The 11,061-nt window shown below is 61.3% G+C and overlaps 2 protein-coding genes and 1 pseudogene across 6 annotated transcripts in view; 1 reads left to right on the top strand and 2 right to left on the bottom strand.

Annotated features, from left to right (window-relative positions):
• Positions 1-2,665: 2,665 nt before the first annotated feature.
• LOC116481766 (uncharacterized) lies at positions 2,666-6,523 on the bottom strand. Of its 5 annotated transcripts, none has more exons than XM_032174659.2 (3): positions 6,185-6,523; positions 3,797-3,916; positions 2,666-3,298 (listed from the first exon to the last, which is right to left on the bottom strand). In XM_032174659.2, exons 1-3 carry the CDS (start codon positions 6,493-6,495, stop codon positions 2,821-2,823), a joined length of 909 nt encoding a protein of 302 aa, XP_032030550.1. In that variant the 5' UTR covers positions 6,496-6,523; the 3' UTR covers positions 2,666-2,820. The 5 variants fall into 5 exon arrangements, with proteins under 5 accessions (XP_032030550.1, XP_032030557.1, XP_032030564.1 ...); XM_032174666.2 differs by having other exon boundaries at positions 2,666-3,034; XM_032174673.2 differs by having other exon boundaries at positions 2,666-3,031.
• LOC131383009 (uncharacterized) lies at positions 4,207-4,877 on the bottom strand (annotated as a pseudogene).
• Positions 6,255-11,061, top strand: part of ADGRA1 (adhesion G protein-coupled receptor A1) — a 40,436-nt gene continuing 35,629 nt past the window's right edge. Inside the window, exons 1-2 of the mRNA XM_032174644.2 lie at positions 6,255-6,340; positions 6,911-7,115. Coding sequence (XP_032030535.1) covers positions 7,113-7,115 — 3 coding nt within the window. The 5' untranslated portion in view covers positions 6,255-6,340; positions 6,911-7,112. The remainder of the gene's footprint in view (positions 6,341-6,910; positions 7,116-11,061) is intronic.

Below are 11,061 nucleotides of genomic sequence, written 5' to 3'. Positions count from 1 at the left end.
CTGAACCCCGACTCCTTGTAGAGCGCTCGGGCCTCACCAGGGCTGCCCTTGTGAGTCCAGGGCCATCGGGGGTGGAGGAGAACACCAGGAGGGCAGGCTGTGTGCTTTGGGCTCCCTGAGGTCGTCCTCCACCCACAGAAGCTGTGTTCTCATTATCAGCACACCCTCTGGCAGGACCCCCTGGAGCCAGAGCTTCCTCGGCAGCACCAGGAGCTACAACAGCGGGGGCCGTGCTCAGATGCAGCTCTACGCGAGGATTTTGTGCCGGGCACAGCCACTGGCTGGCAGGGACACTGTGGGTTCCCAACTTCTGTGGCCCGGTCACATCCGCTCCCTTCCCCCACTCAAGTGTCCAGACGGAGGCCGGTGGAGCTCCTGGGCTGCAGAGGATTTATCCATCAATGCGCAGCTGAGGACGTCAGAAAGCCATGTCTGGGGTGGGGCCTGTGGGGCCGCGGGGAGAACGGGTGAGGGCATGTCACCCCCAGTGTGTGAGCAAAGCTGCAGCATAGCCGTGTGCACATCTGCCCCTCACAGCCCCCGGCCCCCGACACCTGCCTGGCTCCCTGGCCTGCAGGATGAGCAGAATCCCACACCCATCCAGGCCTCCCCACCTGATCCCAGACTGCCCCAGGTGCTCTCTGCCTGGGTCCTGGGTGGGCTCAGTGAGAGAGGAGGCCACGTGGCTCCTCCATGGCCACCGGCAGGAGCTGTGGGGGCCCCAGGCCACACCGGGGACCCCAGGACCTTGTAGGATCGGGGCTCTGCATAGGGTCTCCCTTCCTGTGAACACCCACTCAGAGCCTACTCCTGCCTTCTTTCAATACCCTCCACAAGCCTTCAGCAAAACCGAGGTTCGCGGCTTGGGGAGGGGAGGCCTTTATGCCTTGTCCAAGGAGAAGAAGGTATCTGAGGCCCAGCGGGTAGAGGCCTGCAAGACCCATGGCCTTGGCCTGAGGTGGGCATAGGATGCTAAGACAGACCACACCCCTCACACAGCCGGACCCCTGACCCGCAGAGTCCGCCCCACAGTACAGGCCGATAGAACCCCGTGCCATCCCCCTGCAAGCCTGGATGCGTGTGCCAGGGCCTTGCGCTGGACGCAGAGGCCTGGCCGAGGCACCCTGGACGCAGGCCCTGTGCGGTGAGGCCTTCCAACGTAAAACCCACCCAAGGGGCTCATTCTGCAGGGGGCCCACAAGCGCCAAAGGGCCTGTTCGCCACACGTGGTGGTCAGTGCGAGCCACGTGAGTTTCCCTGGGGCCTCCCGCCTCAGAGGAGGGAGACTGTGCTGGCCCTGTGTCTTCTCGGGGGCTCTGCTGAGCGCTTATTAAAGAGGCGGCAGCAGTGAGAAGATTTTAGGTTTGTTAATTTTATTATTTGGTTCTCAAACGAGGCTTCACCTCAGGGTAAGCACGAATCTGTTGGCTCGAATCTTGGCTAGGAATGGTCTGCACAAATCCAAACTGACGCTGTGGGGGGGAGACGGCTGGTTGCCGTGGCAACCAGAGAGCCGTTTTTAATTCCACTCGGTGAGTGGCGGCTGCTGCCGCTGTCTCTGGAGGACGGTGGCCCTGGGTCCCGCACGCTCTGCGGCCAGGCTGCCCACCCCCCGGAGGCCGCCATTTCCCCCTCGGCGGGCTTCTAAGTTCAGGCTCTCGGAGTCTCCACCAAATGGCTGGAAACAAACAAACGCAAAGATCTCGAAAGTGTTCCAAAAAGAGGCAGGTTCTGCCCGAGATGCCAGTGGCGTGAGGCCGTTGTTGGTCCAGAGCTCAGTATTGACAGCCAGTTCCTCACGTGAGGCCCGGCAGCCACAGCCCCTCCAAACTCGAGGCTGGGGAGGGTCTCACCCCTGGTGAGGGAAGATGGGGCTGGGGGCTCACCCCTGGCGAGGGAAGGCACCCATCACCGTCCTGAGCCTCAGGTGTCAGCCTGACCTCCAACTCTGTTAACCTGCATGAGGCAGCGTCACCTCTGGGACTGTTTCCTGCTCTCCCACAAACAGCCTGCAGATCCCAAAGCCACAAGATGCAGAGAAACGTGGTCCCCTGGCTGAGGCCTTGCAGGCAACAGGGCCCTCTCTCTCTGGGTAGGGGCAGGCCCAGCCCCCATTGTTCCTTCCCTAGGGAGGCAGCAGCCGCGGCTCAGGCCCCGAGGAGGGACTGTGGCAGGAGCAGGCGGCCACCCACGGGCGCCCCACACCTCATGTCCACCACGACGTCCCCTCAGAGGGAGGAAGCCCACATCCACTACTAAGAGGGCCGAAGGTCCCTAGCGGGAGGCAAGGCTTCGGCCACGGCCCCAGCGTTTCGGAGGAGGTCCGTGTGGCCTCCCCAGTTAATGAGGCCAGGTGGCGGCCTGGCCCCTCCCAGAATGGAACCCCAAACTGACCTTTCCGGAAGGGAGGCAGAATCGCAGAGCAGTGAGAAGGGCTCGGGGGTCCCGTGCACCCGAGATCCTGTGATCCTGGGCCTCGGGTGCCAAATAAACAACAAAGCCCTCGAGAGTCGCGCGCCTCAGAAGTGGGGCTCTCGTTGCTGTCAGGCAGCGTCCGGCAGCTGTTTCTTTGGAAGGTCAGTGTTGAAGGCATTAGGATTTGCATCAGGAAGAACTGCCCCTACCCCCCTGTGCCAGCCCCACCTCCACCAAGGCCAGATGGGCTGCGTTCAGACTGCCCAGCCCTCCACAAACCCCTCCGCAAACCCAGCCATTTCTTCTGAGATCATCTTTCCTCCCACAGTGAGGCAGGAGTCACACGCCTGCTTCCGTGTGGACTGTGAGCTGCTTGTTCTTACCGTTTTAAACCATCAGAAAAAGTCAAAAGAAGAATAACCCTTCGTGGCACGTCCACGGATGACGCTTCGTGGCCCACAGCCCCACCCCTCGCTGGTGTGCTGCCTGCAGTGCCAAAGCCAGCAGGAGGCTGCCCTGATGGAGAACGTGGCTGGAGGGGCTGCAGTGGTCGGCCCTGGGCGTCCGCTTGGCAAGGCTGCTGTCCGCGGTTTTCCATCGAGCACTCGTGGAGTTGCTGCTGAGAAAGGGGTGGTGTAGATGCAGTGGCCATGACCAGCACTTGGCTGTCTGCGCCGTAGGCCAAGGAGGCCTGCCTGGGCCCACCTGGCTGCAGGGGGGAGCTTGAGCCTCCCTGGGGAGGAAGGAATCGCACCTGGGGCAGCAACAGCATCTCCTGCCTGGGTCCCTCATGGCCGCGTGAGCCGCTTCCTCACTGTGAAGCTCTTCACCTGTATAACTATGTATCAGCGTAAACAGGAACGTACCCTCCGGCTCTGCATCTCTGGCGAATTCGGGCGATATGTGGTGAGACACCTTAATAAACACCTAGATAGACTCTGCCGTGGTGAGCACCTGCCTCCGAGGGGCAAGCACGGGGCGTTTTCCTGGCTGGGAATTCTGTCTTTCTCACCACGAGACTCTTCGTGGACTTACGATTTGAAATAGCATGTTTGGGTTTGTTCAGATTTTTAAATTTCATTCTTCTTTGTCTTATTTCCATTTCCTGGTCTTTTCTATCTTTTTTTCTTTTGTTTTCCTCTCTTGGGGAGGTAAGAGTCAGGGAGGCAGGCAGCACCCTCACCCGTGTGCCTGCAACATGGATGAGACGCTTCCCTCCGGCCAGGACTGGAAAGGTGGGCCCTGCGGCCAACCCTGCAGTCCAGAAAGCAGAGGCTTTGCTGATGAACAGCAAGCACAGAGAGGGCCGGGGGCAGTGACCTCTGGGGGCAGGGCAAGTGCTGACATCCCTGGGCTGCAGGGCAGACGGCCGCCGGCTCACCTGCTGAATGCTGCCCAGAGGCCTGCGTGATTGATCCTCCAGGCGGGCAGCTCCTCATCCTGCCGCACCGAGCCCGGAGACTTCTGGAACACATAACCGCAAGTGGGATCTAACCTGCAACTGGAAGAGCACGTGACTGTCTGTGCCTCGATTTCCCCATCCCAGAAGCGTGCCGCCCAGGCCACCATATGGGACTGTTCAGGAGACAGTGCCCGGTCCCCAGCACCACCCTGGAGATGAGGCCTGAAGCAGGTGCCCTCCGAGGGTAACTCCAGGGAGGGGCTGGCAGAGCAGCAGAGGAGGGGCCCTGGGGGGCAGCTGTGAGTGAGCAGGAGACACCCGGTGCCCCCACCCCTCACAAGGCTGAGCCCCATAGACTCTGCCCGAGGGCAGCCCTGGAACACGTGGCAGTGCCAGCTCCCCCTGGGATCCCTCTCCTTCACCCAGGTTAGCACTGGGCGTGGAATGGGGGGGCAGCCCTCCTGGGTCCTGACCACCATGTGCGGGGACAGGAGGACATTCTCAAGCCAGTGGACCTATCTGCCTCAAGTGCCGGACCCCAGGGCCCCCACAGCACCTGGTAACCTTCTGTGTGTCCTACCCAGATACCAGGGGCCTCCAGGGCTTTCCCTTGGACAACCTTTCCCTTTGGAGCCTGTGGGGGCCCAGCCCAGGGCCCAAAACCAGCTAGGACTGAGGTGGGCAGTGGGAGCTTTTCTAAGGCCTCCCAGAGCCTGGCTGGCTCCACGACCTCCTTCTGCCCCCATAGCACCTTCGAGAAGTTCCCCTGCAAAGCCCCCATGGGACTCAGGGCAGGGAAAGAGACAAGCCAGGGCCCCCCCCACCGGCCGGGGCCTCCTCTGGGCCCCAATTGTGATGTGCCAGGAGCCCCCCGGGAGAGACAGGTTGACCTGTGCTCAGCGTGGTACCCCTCACCTGGAGCAGTCTCTGTGGTGGGAGCTGCTGGGTGCAGGAGTAAGATGTCAGGGCAGAGCCCATGGGGACCCCTGGCCTGGGGACGTCTGGGGCAGAATCCTCCCCTTGCTGCCTGCCCCTTCCCAGCCCTCTTGTCCAGGACCATCACTCAGGGGACACCAGGGGGCTCCGAAGCTCCAAGGGGAACAGTGTCCAGGGAGTCAGGGCGGCCAGGTCCTGGGGTGCCCGGAGCGTCTCCAGCTGGGAACTAGACCATCGCCTGCCTGGACCCTGTGTCCCTCAGCTGCAGTTCAGGGCCCATCACAGTGTCCCCACAGAGGGGCTCTGGGAACACCGGCTAGATGGGGCAGCGGGGCCTGAGAACATCCCGCTCAAAGGCCCCATAATGAGAGGCCGGGGAAGCAGAACGCTGTCACCCCTGCATCTAATTCTGCCTCTGTGAGTCTTCATGACGACCTCCCAATAGTACATCCTTCAGGCCCCTCAAAATCCATGGCAGCAGGGCCTGGGGACCCCCTGAACAGGTGCCAGTGTCAGAGAACTTGGGGCAGAAGCAGCCATGCAAGGGTGAAGGCCAAGGAGGGAACAGGTGGAGGGGTGTGGGGTCACCCAGGGCCAAAGGGGGAACAGGTGGAGGGGGCATGGGGTCACCCAGGGCAGTTCTTGAGACTCTTGCTGAGGCTGCCACCAGGCCAGCACGTGCCCCAGAAAACTGAGCTTGTGACGAAAACTGGAGTGGACTTGGACCCACCTTGTTGGGTAGGAGGCCCCTGGGGGTAGGATAGGGACCTGTGGGCTGTGTGCAGAGCCCACACCTTGCTGCCGGTGAGAGGCTGGGCTGTGCGGCCCCTGGCCCCCTGGCCTCCACACTCACCTTGGCTCTGGGTGCCCGGCTGTGTGGCCCAGCATGCAGGAGGGTTGGGGTAGGGGGACAGGGACGCCTTCTGCACAGCCACAGGCCCTGTCTGTCTACACCGGCTGCATCTGTCCTGCTGACTCACACTCAGACGGGTTCACGACAGGTGCACCTCGTTTCTGGCATTCTCTGGACTTGAGAATGTTAATAAAGGATGGAAAATTCCTTCCAAATCCATTTTCTTGTGTATATTTCTGTTCCTGCAGCGTCTCCACGGATGGAGATTGCCTTTGGAAATAGCACAGGGTCGTGCAGTCCGCCCGGCGGCGTTTTCGGGCAAGGGTCTGGTCCTGGGGAGCGAGCGCGGAGCGAGGTGTCCCTTTAAATGCGCTCTGCAGTGTGACGGCGGCCGCCCGGCTGGAAGAGCCATCCCCACCCTGCGGCAGGAGCCCGCCCGCCGCCATCGCCCGCCCCGGTCCCCATGGTTACGCGCCTGCCTCCGGCCCCGGGTCCCCGCTGTCGCCGCGGGAGGTGCGCGCAGAGGCGGCGGCGCTGCTGGCCTGGCCGGGCCGCTCGTGCGCGGGGCTGTGACTCACCGGCCGGCGCCGCAGCCCCGCAATCTGTTGATAACTCGCTCCCAGCTCCGCCGCTGCCCTCGCGAATGGAGAGCAGGTCCCCGGCGGGGGGAGCGCAGCGCGTCTGTCTCCGGGAGCGCGGCCCGGCCGCCCCGGCAGCCGCTTCGGCCACAGCAGGTGGGAAGGACGCGCGGGTCTGGGCGGCGGGAGGGACGCGCGGGGCCGCGGCTCGGCAGAAAAGCTCCCGCCCCGGGGTGACGCCGGCCGCGAGGAAAGCGGCTCCGAGTAACTTTCGGCTCCGCTTGGGGCGGGAGGCGCCGCGGATAATCCATGGCCCCCGCCCCGCGCGCCCGGCCCCGAGCTCGAGCCACATCCAGGCAGAGCAGGCGCCGCGGCCGGGCTGGGGCGGGCGGGTCACTCGGTGCCTGTCCCCGGTGCAAACGCCCCGGCGCGCCTCTGGCTTTGTGCAGCCCGAGATGGTTGAGTTTGGCTCCGGAGCCGGGAGTGGGGCGCAGATTGATTTTTAAATATGGAGAAGGAGACGCATCTGCAGCTGGCGCGTTCGGTCCGAGCCCCCCACCGGTCCCCACCGGCACCGCCTCCGCCAGCCCCAGGCGCAGCCCCCAGGCCGCCCGCGGAGGGGAGGGAGCGACAGGGGCCGCGGCTGATCCCTGGCGGGGTCGGGGCTGCGAGCTGCCCTCCGCGGGGACCCTCCGCCCGCCCCGCTGACCGCCGCTGTCTTCGCAGATGGGAGCAGCTCCGGGACTGCGCCCGCCCCGCCGCGGTCACCCTGAGGCCAGGGACCCGGGAGCGCGACCTCCTGGCCGCCGTCTGGGACTTTGACCTTCCGGAGGCCATGGAGGCTGGCGGGGAGCAGGGCGCGACCTGATCGCCTCCCCCTGGACGCCTCCGCCAGCGGCGCTCACGCTTCGGTAACTTTGCAGCGCTCATGGTGAGTACGGGGGTCCCGGGGGTCCTGCAGCTGGGGGGGGGCTAGGCCGCTGCGGGGGGGTGGCCACCGGTTCCGGGACTCCCAGGCTGGAAAAGTTGTGGAATGGCAAGCCCGTGACCGGGCTTCCGGGCTCAGTGCCGGGGTGGGAGGCTCTATGGAGTGGGGGCCGGGGACAGGCCGCGTGTCTGGGCGCCTCTGCTCCCAGCGTGCTGGGTGCCGATCATACTAATGAGTTGCAGGCATATGGCAATGTCGAATCATTTAATCAATGGAGGCGACGTCCCTCCCGCAGGGCTGGCATCCGTGCCCTGTGAAAACCTGGTCTGTGCCTGGGCTGGGGTCCCTGCCACCCCAAGCCCCTCCACCCTGGTCACCGGGCCTCCCCCACGCCAGCCCCTTCCCATCAGAAAGTTGATGAAAGGCAGTGGGGACAGACGTAGCTAGGCTTCAGCAGTGGAGGCTGTGGCGGAGAGAAGGCGGCCGCGCACACGGCAGGCACAAGAAGGGCGTTTCAGCGGGAAGGGGCTCGTGGCTGGCAGCTGGCTGGATCGGCAAGCCGGGCCCATCGTGGGTCCCTCCCTGAGGCACCAGCAAGCTTTTGCTGCAGTTGCTGAAGGTCTGGGTTCCGGAAGGGCTGACAGCTGAGTGAACAATGCATTGTGTGTGCTGGTAAGGGACAGCTGACAGGCGGTGAGGACCCAGGGCACGTGCAGAGAATGCCAATGGCCCCCAGAATGTGCGGCCGCCACAGACGCCGGCTCGAGTGCTTCGGAGCAGACCCAGTGTTCGCTGCATAAGGAGCCATCAGTCTGAGTCACTTGCTCATTTTCTTCTTGTTCCGTTCAAAATGTCCAAGCAAGAGAGACGCCTTTGCCAAAATTCAGTATCATCTTCCCGTGGTTGCTTCACCTCTGAGGCTGGCTAAGGTCTCCGCACTTACCTTTCAGACACCTGACAAGGTTGTCTCTCCAGCACTGGCAGCACCTCAGGGGGCAGCAGGCCGGCCCCAGGGCTCCTGCCCACCCCTGGGCTCCCACCAGCCTCAGGAACCATCGCTGTTGCCCTGCAGGTACCACACCCAGCGCAGCCCCAGGCCTCCCAGTTGGCAGGATCTGTGGCTTTTCAGCCTCAAATTCAGGCCCTTATTTGCAAAATGGAAAACTCATTGACAGAGGACAGTGAACGGAGAAGGGCTTCTGAAGGTGGGGGTGCTGCCGCAGCCCGGAGGTCCCTCTCATCCCCTTCCTCGCCTCCTCCTCTCTAACCCTTGGCCCTTCTATGAACAACTGTGCAAGGGCCTCCCCAATCCAAGAAGGGCACCCTCCCCTCGCAGGCTGAGCCTGTTCGTGCCTCTCCTCTCAGCTCCTGGCTCCTGGTGGAGCTTCCTGCTACCACCTCCTTGGCCCGGGGCCACCCGGTCCCAGCGGGCCTGGCAGCCCAGAGCTCCTGTTCACCCAAGACTGTGAAAGCTGAGTTCGATCTGCCTGGAGAGTGTGGCGTTTCAGCAGCTCACTGTTTTTATTCACCACAAGTAACATTTGCACCTGAGAGAATCTCTGAACCTGTGTGGAGTTGCCCTCCTGTGCTGCATCAATCTGGTGCAGCACTTTTCTGCATGTGTCTCCAAGTTCACAGCGTAGATACCTGGGCAGGCTCACCCCATGGCCGTGGGGTCTTGGGAAGGAAGCCTGGAGGCCGTGGCCAGGGCGGGGTGGCCCTGACTCTGCCTGCCCACTGCTGCGCTCTGGGGGGCTCCTGATCCCTGCCAGGGGCAAGCTGCCTGCCGAGCTCCCAAGTGTAAGGGCATAGGGCACAGGTCACAGGTCAGATTCTTTGGTGGCACCACTCCTGGCCAGGCACAAATGCATGAGTCAGCCCTGGATTCTGAGCTGCTGTCCAGCAGGTTGGCTGGGCCAGGCCGTCCTCTCAAAAGGCTGGTTTGTCAGCCCATGGTGCTCTACAGGACGGACAGTTTGCTCCCCTCTGGAGGACCTGCAGGCCACGTGTCCAGTGGTTAAAGCTGGGGCACCTCCTTCTGCAAGCTGTCTCTCCGTCACCACTGTTAATGAGCAAAAGCAAACGTGAACTTGCCTGTCTCCGCAAAGGGTGCTATCAGGACTTAAGTTCCAGCAGGCTCCGAAATGAAATAGGTGTCACTTCGTACCCTGTAACCTGCAGTCCTCACACTTAACTCAGAGAACAGTTGTTCTCGAGGGCCTGAATTTGAGGCTGAAAAGCCACAGATCCTGCCAACTGGGAGGCCTGGGCTGCGCTGGGTGTGGCATCTGTGGGGCAACACCTGCGGGGTTGGATGGTGTGGCTGGTGCAGTGTGGTTGCTGTGGTTTGTGGTGGTGTGGCTGGTGCAGTGTGGTTGCTGTGGGACAGGGTGTGGTGTGAAAATGTCGTCTGGCCCTTTGTGGCTGCTTTCATTCCACAATTGCAATATTTAGGTGCAGCTGGGAGCATGAGCTCATCCTCCCTTCAGGGTTCAGGCCCTGTGCCGATGGCACCATTGCCTGGTTAGCATCTGTGTTTCTGCGTGGTCACCTGTGAGCTGCCGGCTTTCTGTGAGTAGGGTGGAGGCTCTCAAAGGGGATTTGCCCGAGCCCCTTCCAGCTCTCAATTCAGGGCTGACTCTTGGTCATCAGAGGCGCTGTTCGCTGCATCCTGCAGGTCCTCAATGCCTGGATTGAGTGAGAGGACAAGCTTGGGCTGGGGGACCCCAAAGACCTGGTGTGCGCAGGGAGCTCCTCGGGTCTAACACTTCCTTCCCCAGCTTCCGAAAGGACAGAGTGCCTTAGAAACCTCCAGGAGATGAGGCGCGTAGCTGAAGGGTGAAGACCTCCAACCGGAGGGTGACAGGCCCAAGGTCAAGGCCAGGCTCCTGGCGGTGCCCCCAGGAAGGGGAGTCTCGGAAGCCGAGAGTGAGGAGGAGCCTGCAGCTGCTCCCCGAGGCCGGACCCGTGCGAAGTCCGCCCTGAAGAGAACCAGGATCAGGTCCTGGCCCAAAGGCAGGTTGTGGGAGATTCGCAGCTCTGAGGTGTTAGGAAGTACGTGAGCCCACGTGAGGTGGGTTTATCTCTGCTCAAATTTCACCCCTTGGCCTCTGCCAGGAATGGGCATTCAGGAGGTGGGAGGGGCCTGGGACGCAGGGCCTCTCACAGGGCGTAAGGGATGGTCGGTCGCGCTTACGAACATTTCAGAGCTGTGCTGAGTTCTTTTCAGCTGGTTGCTTTTTAGTCTAATATCTAAATTACTAAAAATGGCTACAGTCTACTTCCTTCATCTCACAGATGGAGAGCTTGTCATCCCACCTCACATCTTCCCGAAAATTGAGAACTTTAAACAAGTAACTACCAGTCTAGAAAGAAAGCGTCTATGATATTTTAACACTTTTTTTCCAAATCTCTTCAAAACTTCACTAGCCCATCTACCCCTCCAAGAAGAAAATCATAACACACCTTACAAACGTAAAGCTGACTATGGGTCATCTGTGTTCTGGAGGAATAAATTCTTCTCCTCTACCTTCCGCCTTCCCCCTGGAACACATCCATGAAAAGTTGACAGATCAGTAGATGCAATTATTATTTAAAAGGCAGACTAGAGAATACATCAGGCTGTCAGGAAATCAGTCTTCATTGGCACAGAACCAGGAAGTAAAACAAGGAGAACCAGAAAAAACAAGAAAGAGAAACAGGAAGAACAAGGAAGAAGCACCTGAATGAAGAAGGAAAAAGAGGGAGGAAGGAAGGAAAGAAGGAAAGAAGGAAGGAAGGAAGGAAGGAAGGAAGGAAGGAAGGGAAAGGAAGGGAAAGGAAAGGAAGGGAAGGGAAAGGAAAGGAAGGGAAAGGAAAGGAAAGGAAGGGAGCCTGAACCTGGAATAAGGAGAAGGAGGAGGACTGGAAGCACCTGGGAGAATACATGTTCCTTCCTCGGCCAGTCGGA

Source organism: Hylobates moloch, unplaced genomic scaffold (genome assembly GCF_009828535.3).
Source record: "Hylobates moloch isolate HMO894 unplaced genomic scaffold, HMol_V3 SCAFFOLD_3, whole genome shotgun sequence".
In the NCBI taxonomy this organism is placed as follows: domain Eukaryota; kingdom Metazoa; phylum Chordata; class Mammalia; order Primates; family Hylobatidae; genus Hylobates; species Hylobates moloch.
Note: the sequence above shows the minus strand (reverse complement) of the source record. Positions and strands in the feature narration are given on the sequence as shown.

Excerpts from the sequence above, each read along its gene's own strand:
- LOC116481766 (XM_032174659.2), bottom strand. The coding sequence starts at position 6,495 with ATGGATTATCCGCGGCGCCTCCCGCCCCAAGCGGAGCCGAAAGTTACT. Across the intron at positions 3,917-6,184 it reads CGGGGCTGCGGCGCCGGCCG|TTGCAGGTTAGATCCCACTT; the intron begins GTGAGTCACAGC and ends GTGCTCTTCCAG. Across the intron at positions 3,299-3,796 it reads CTCTGGGCAGCATTCAGCAG|AGATGCAGAGCCGGAGGGTA; the intron begins GTGAGCCGGCGG and ends CGAATTCGCCAG.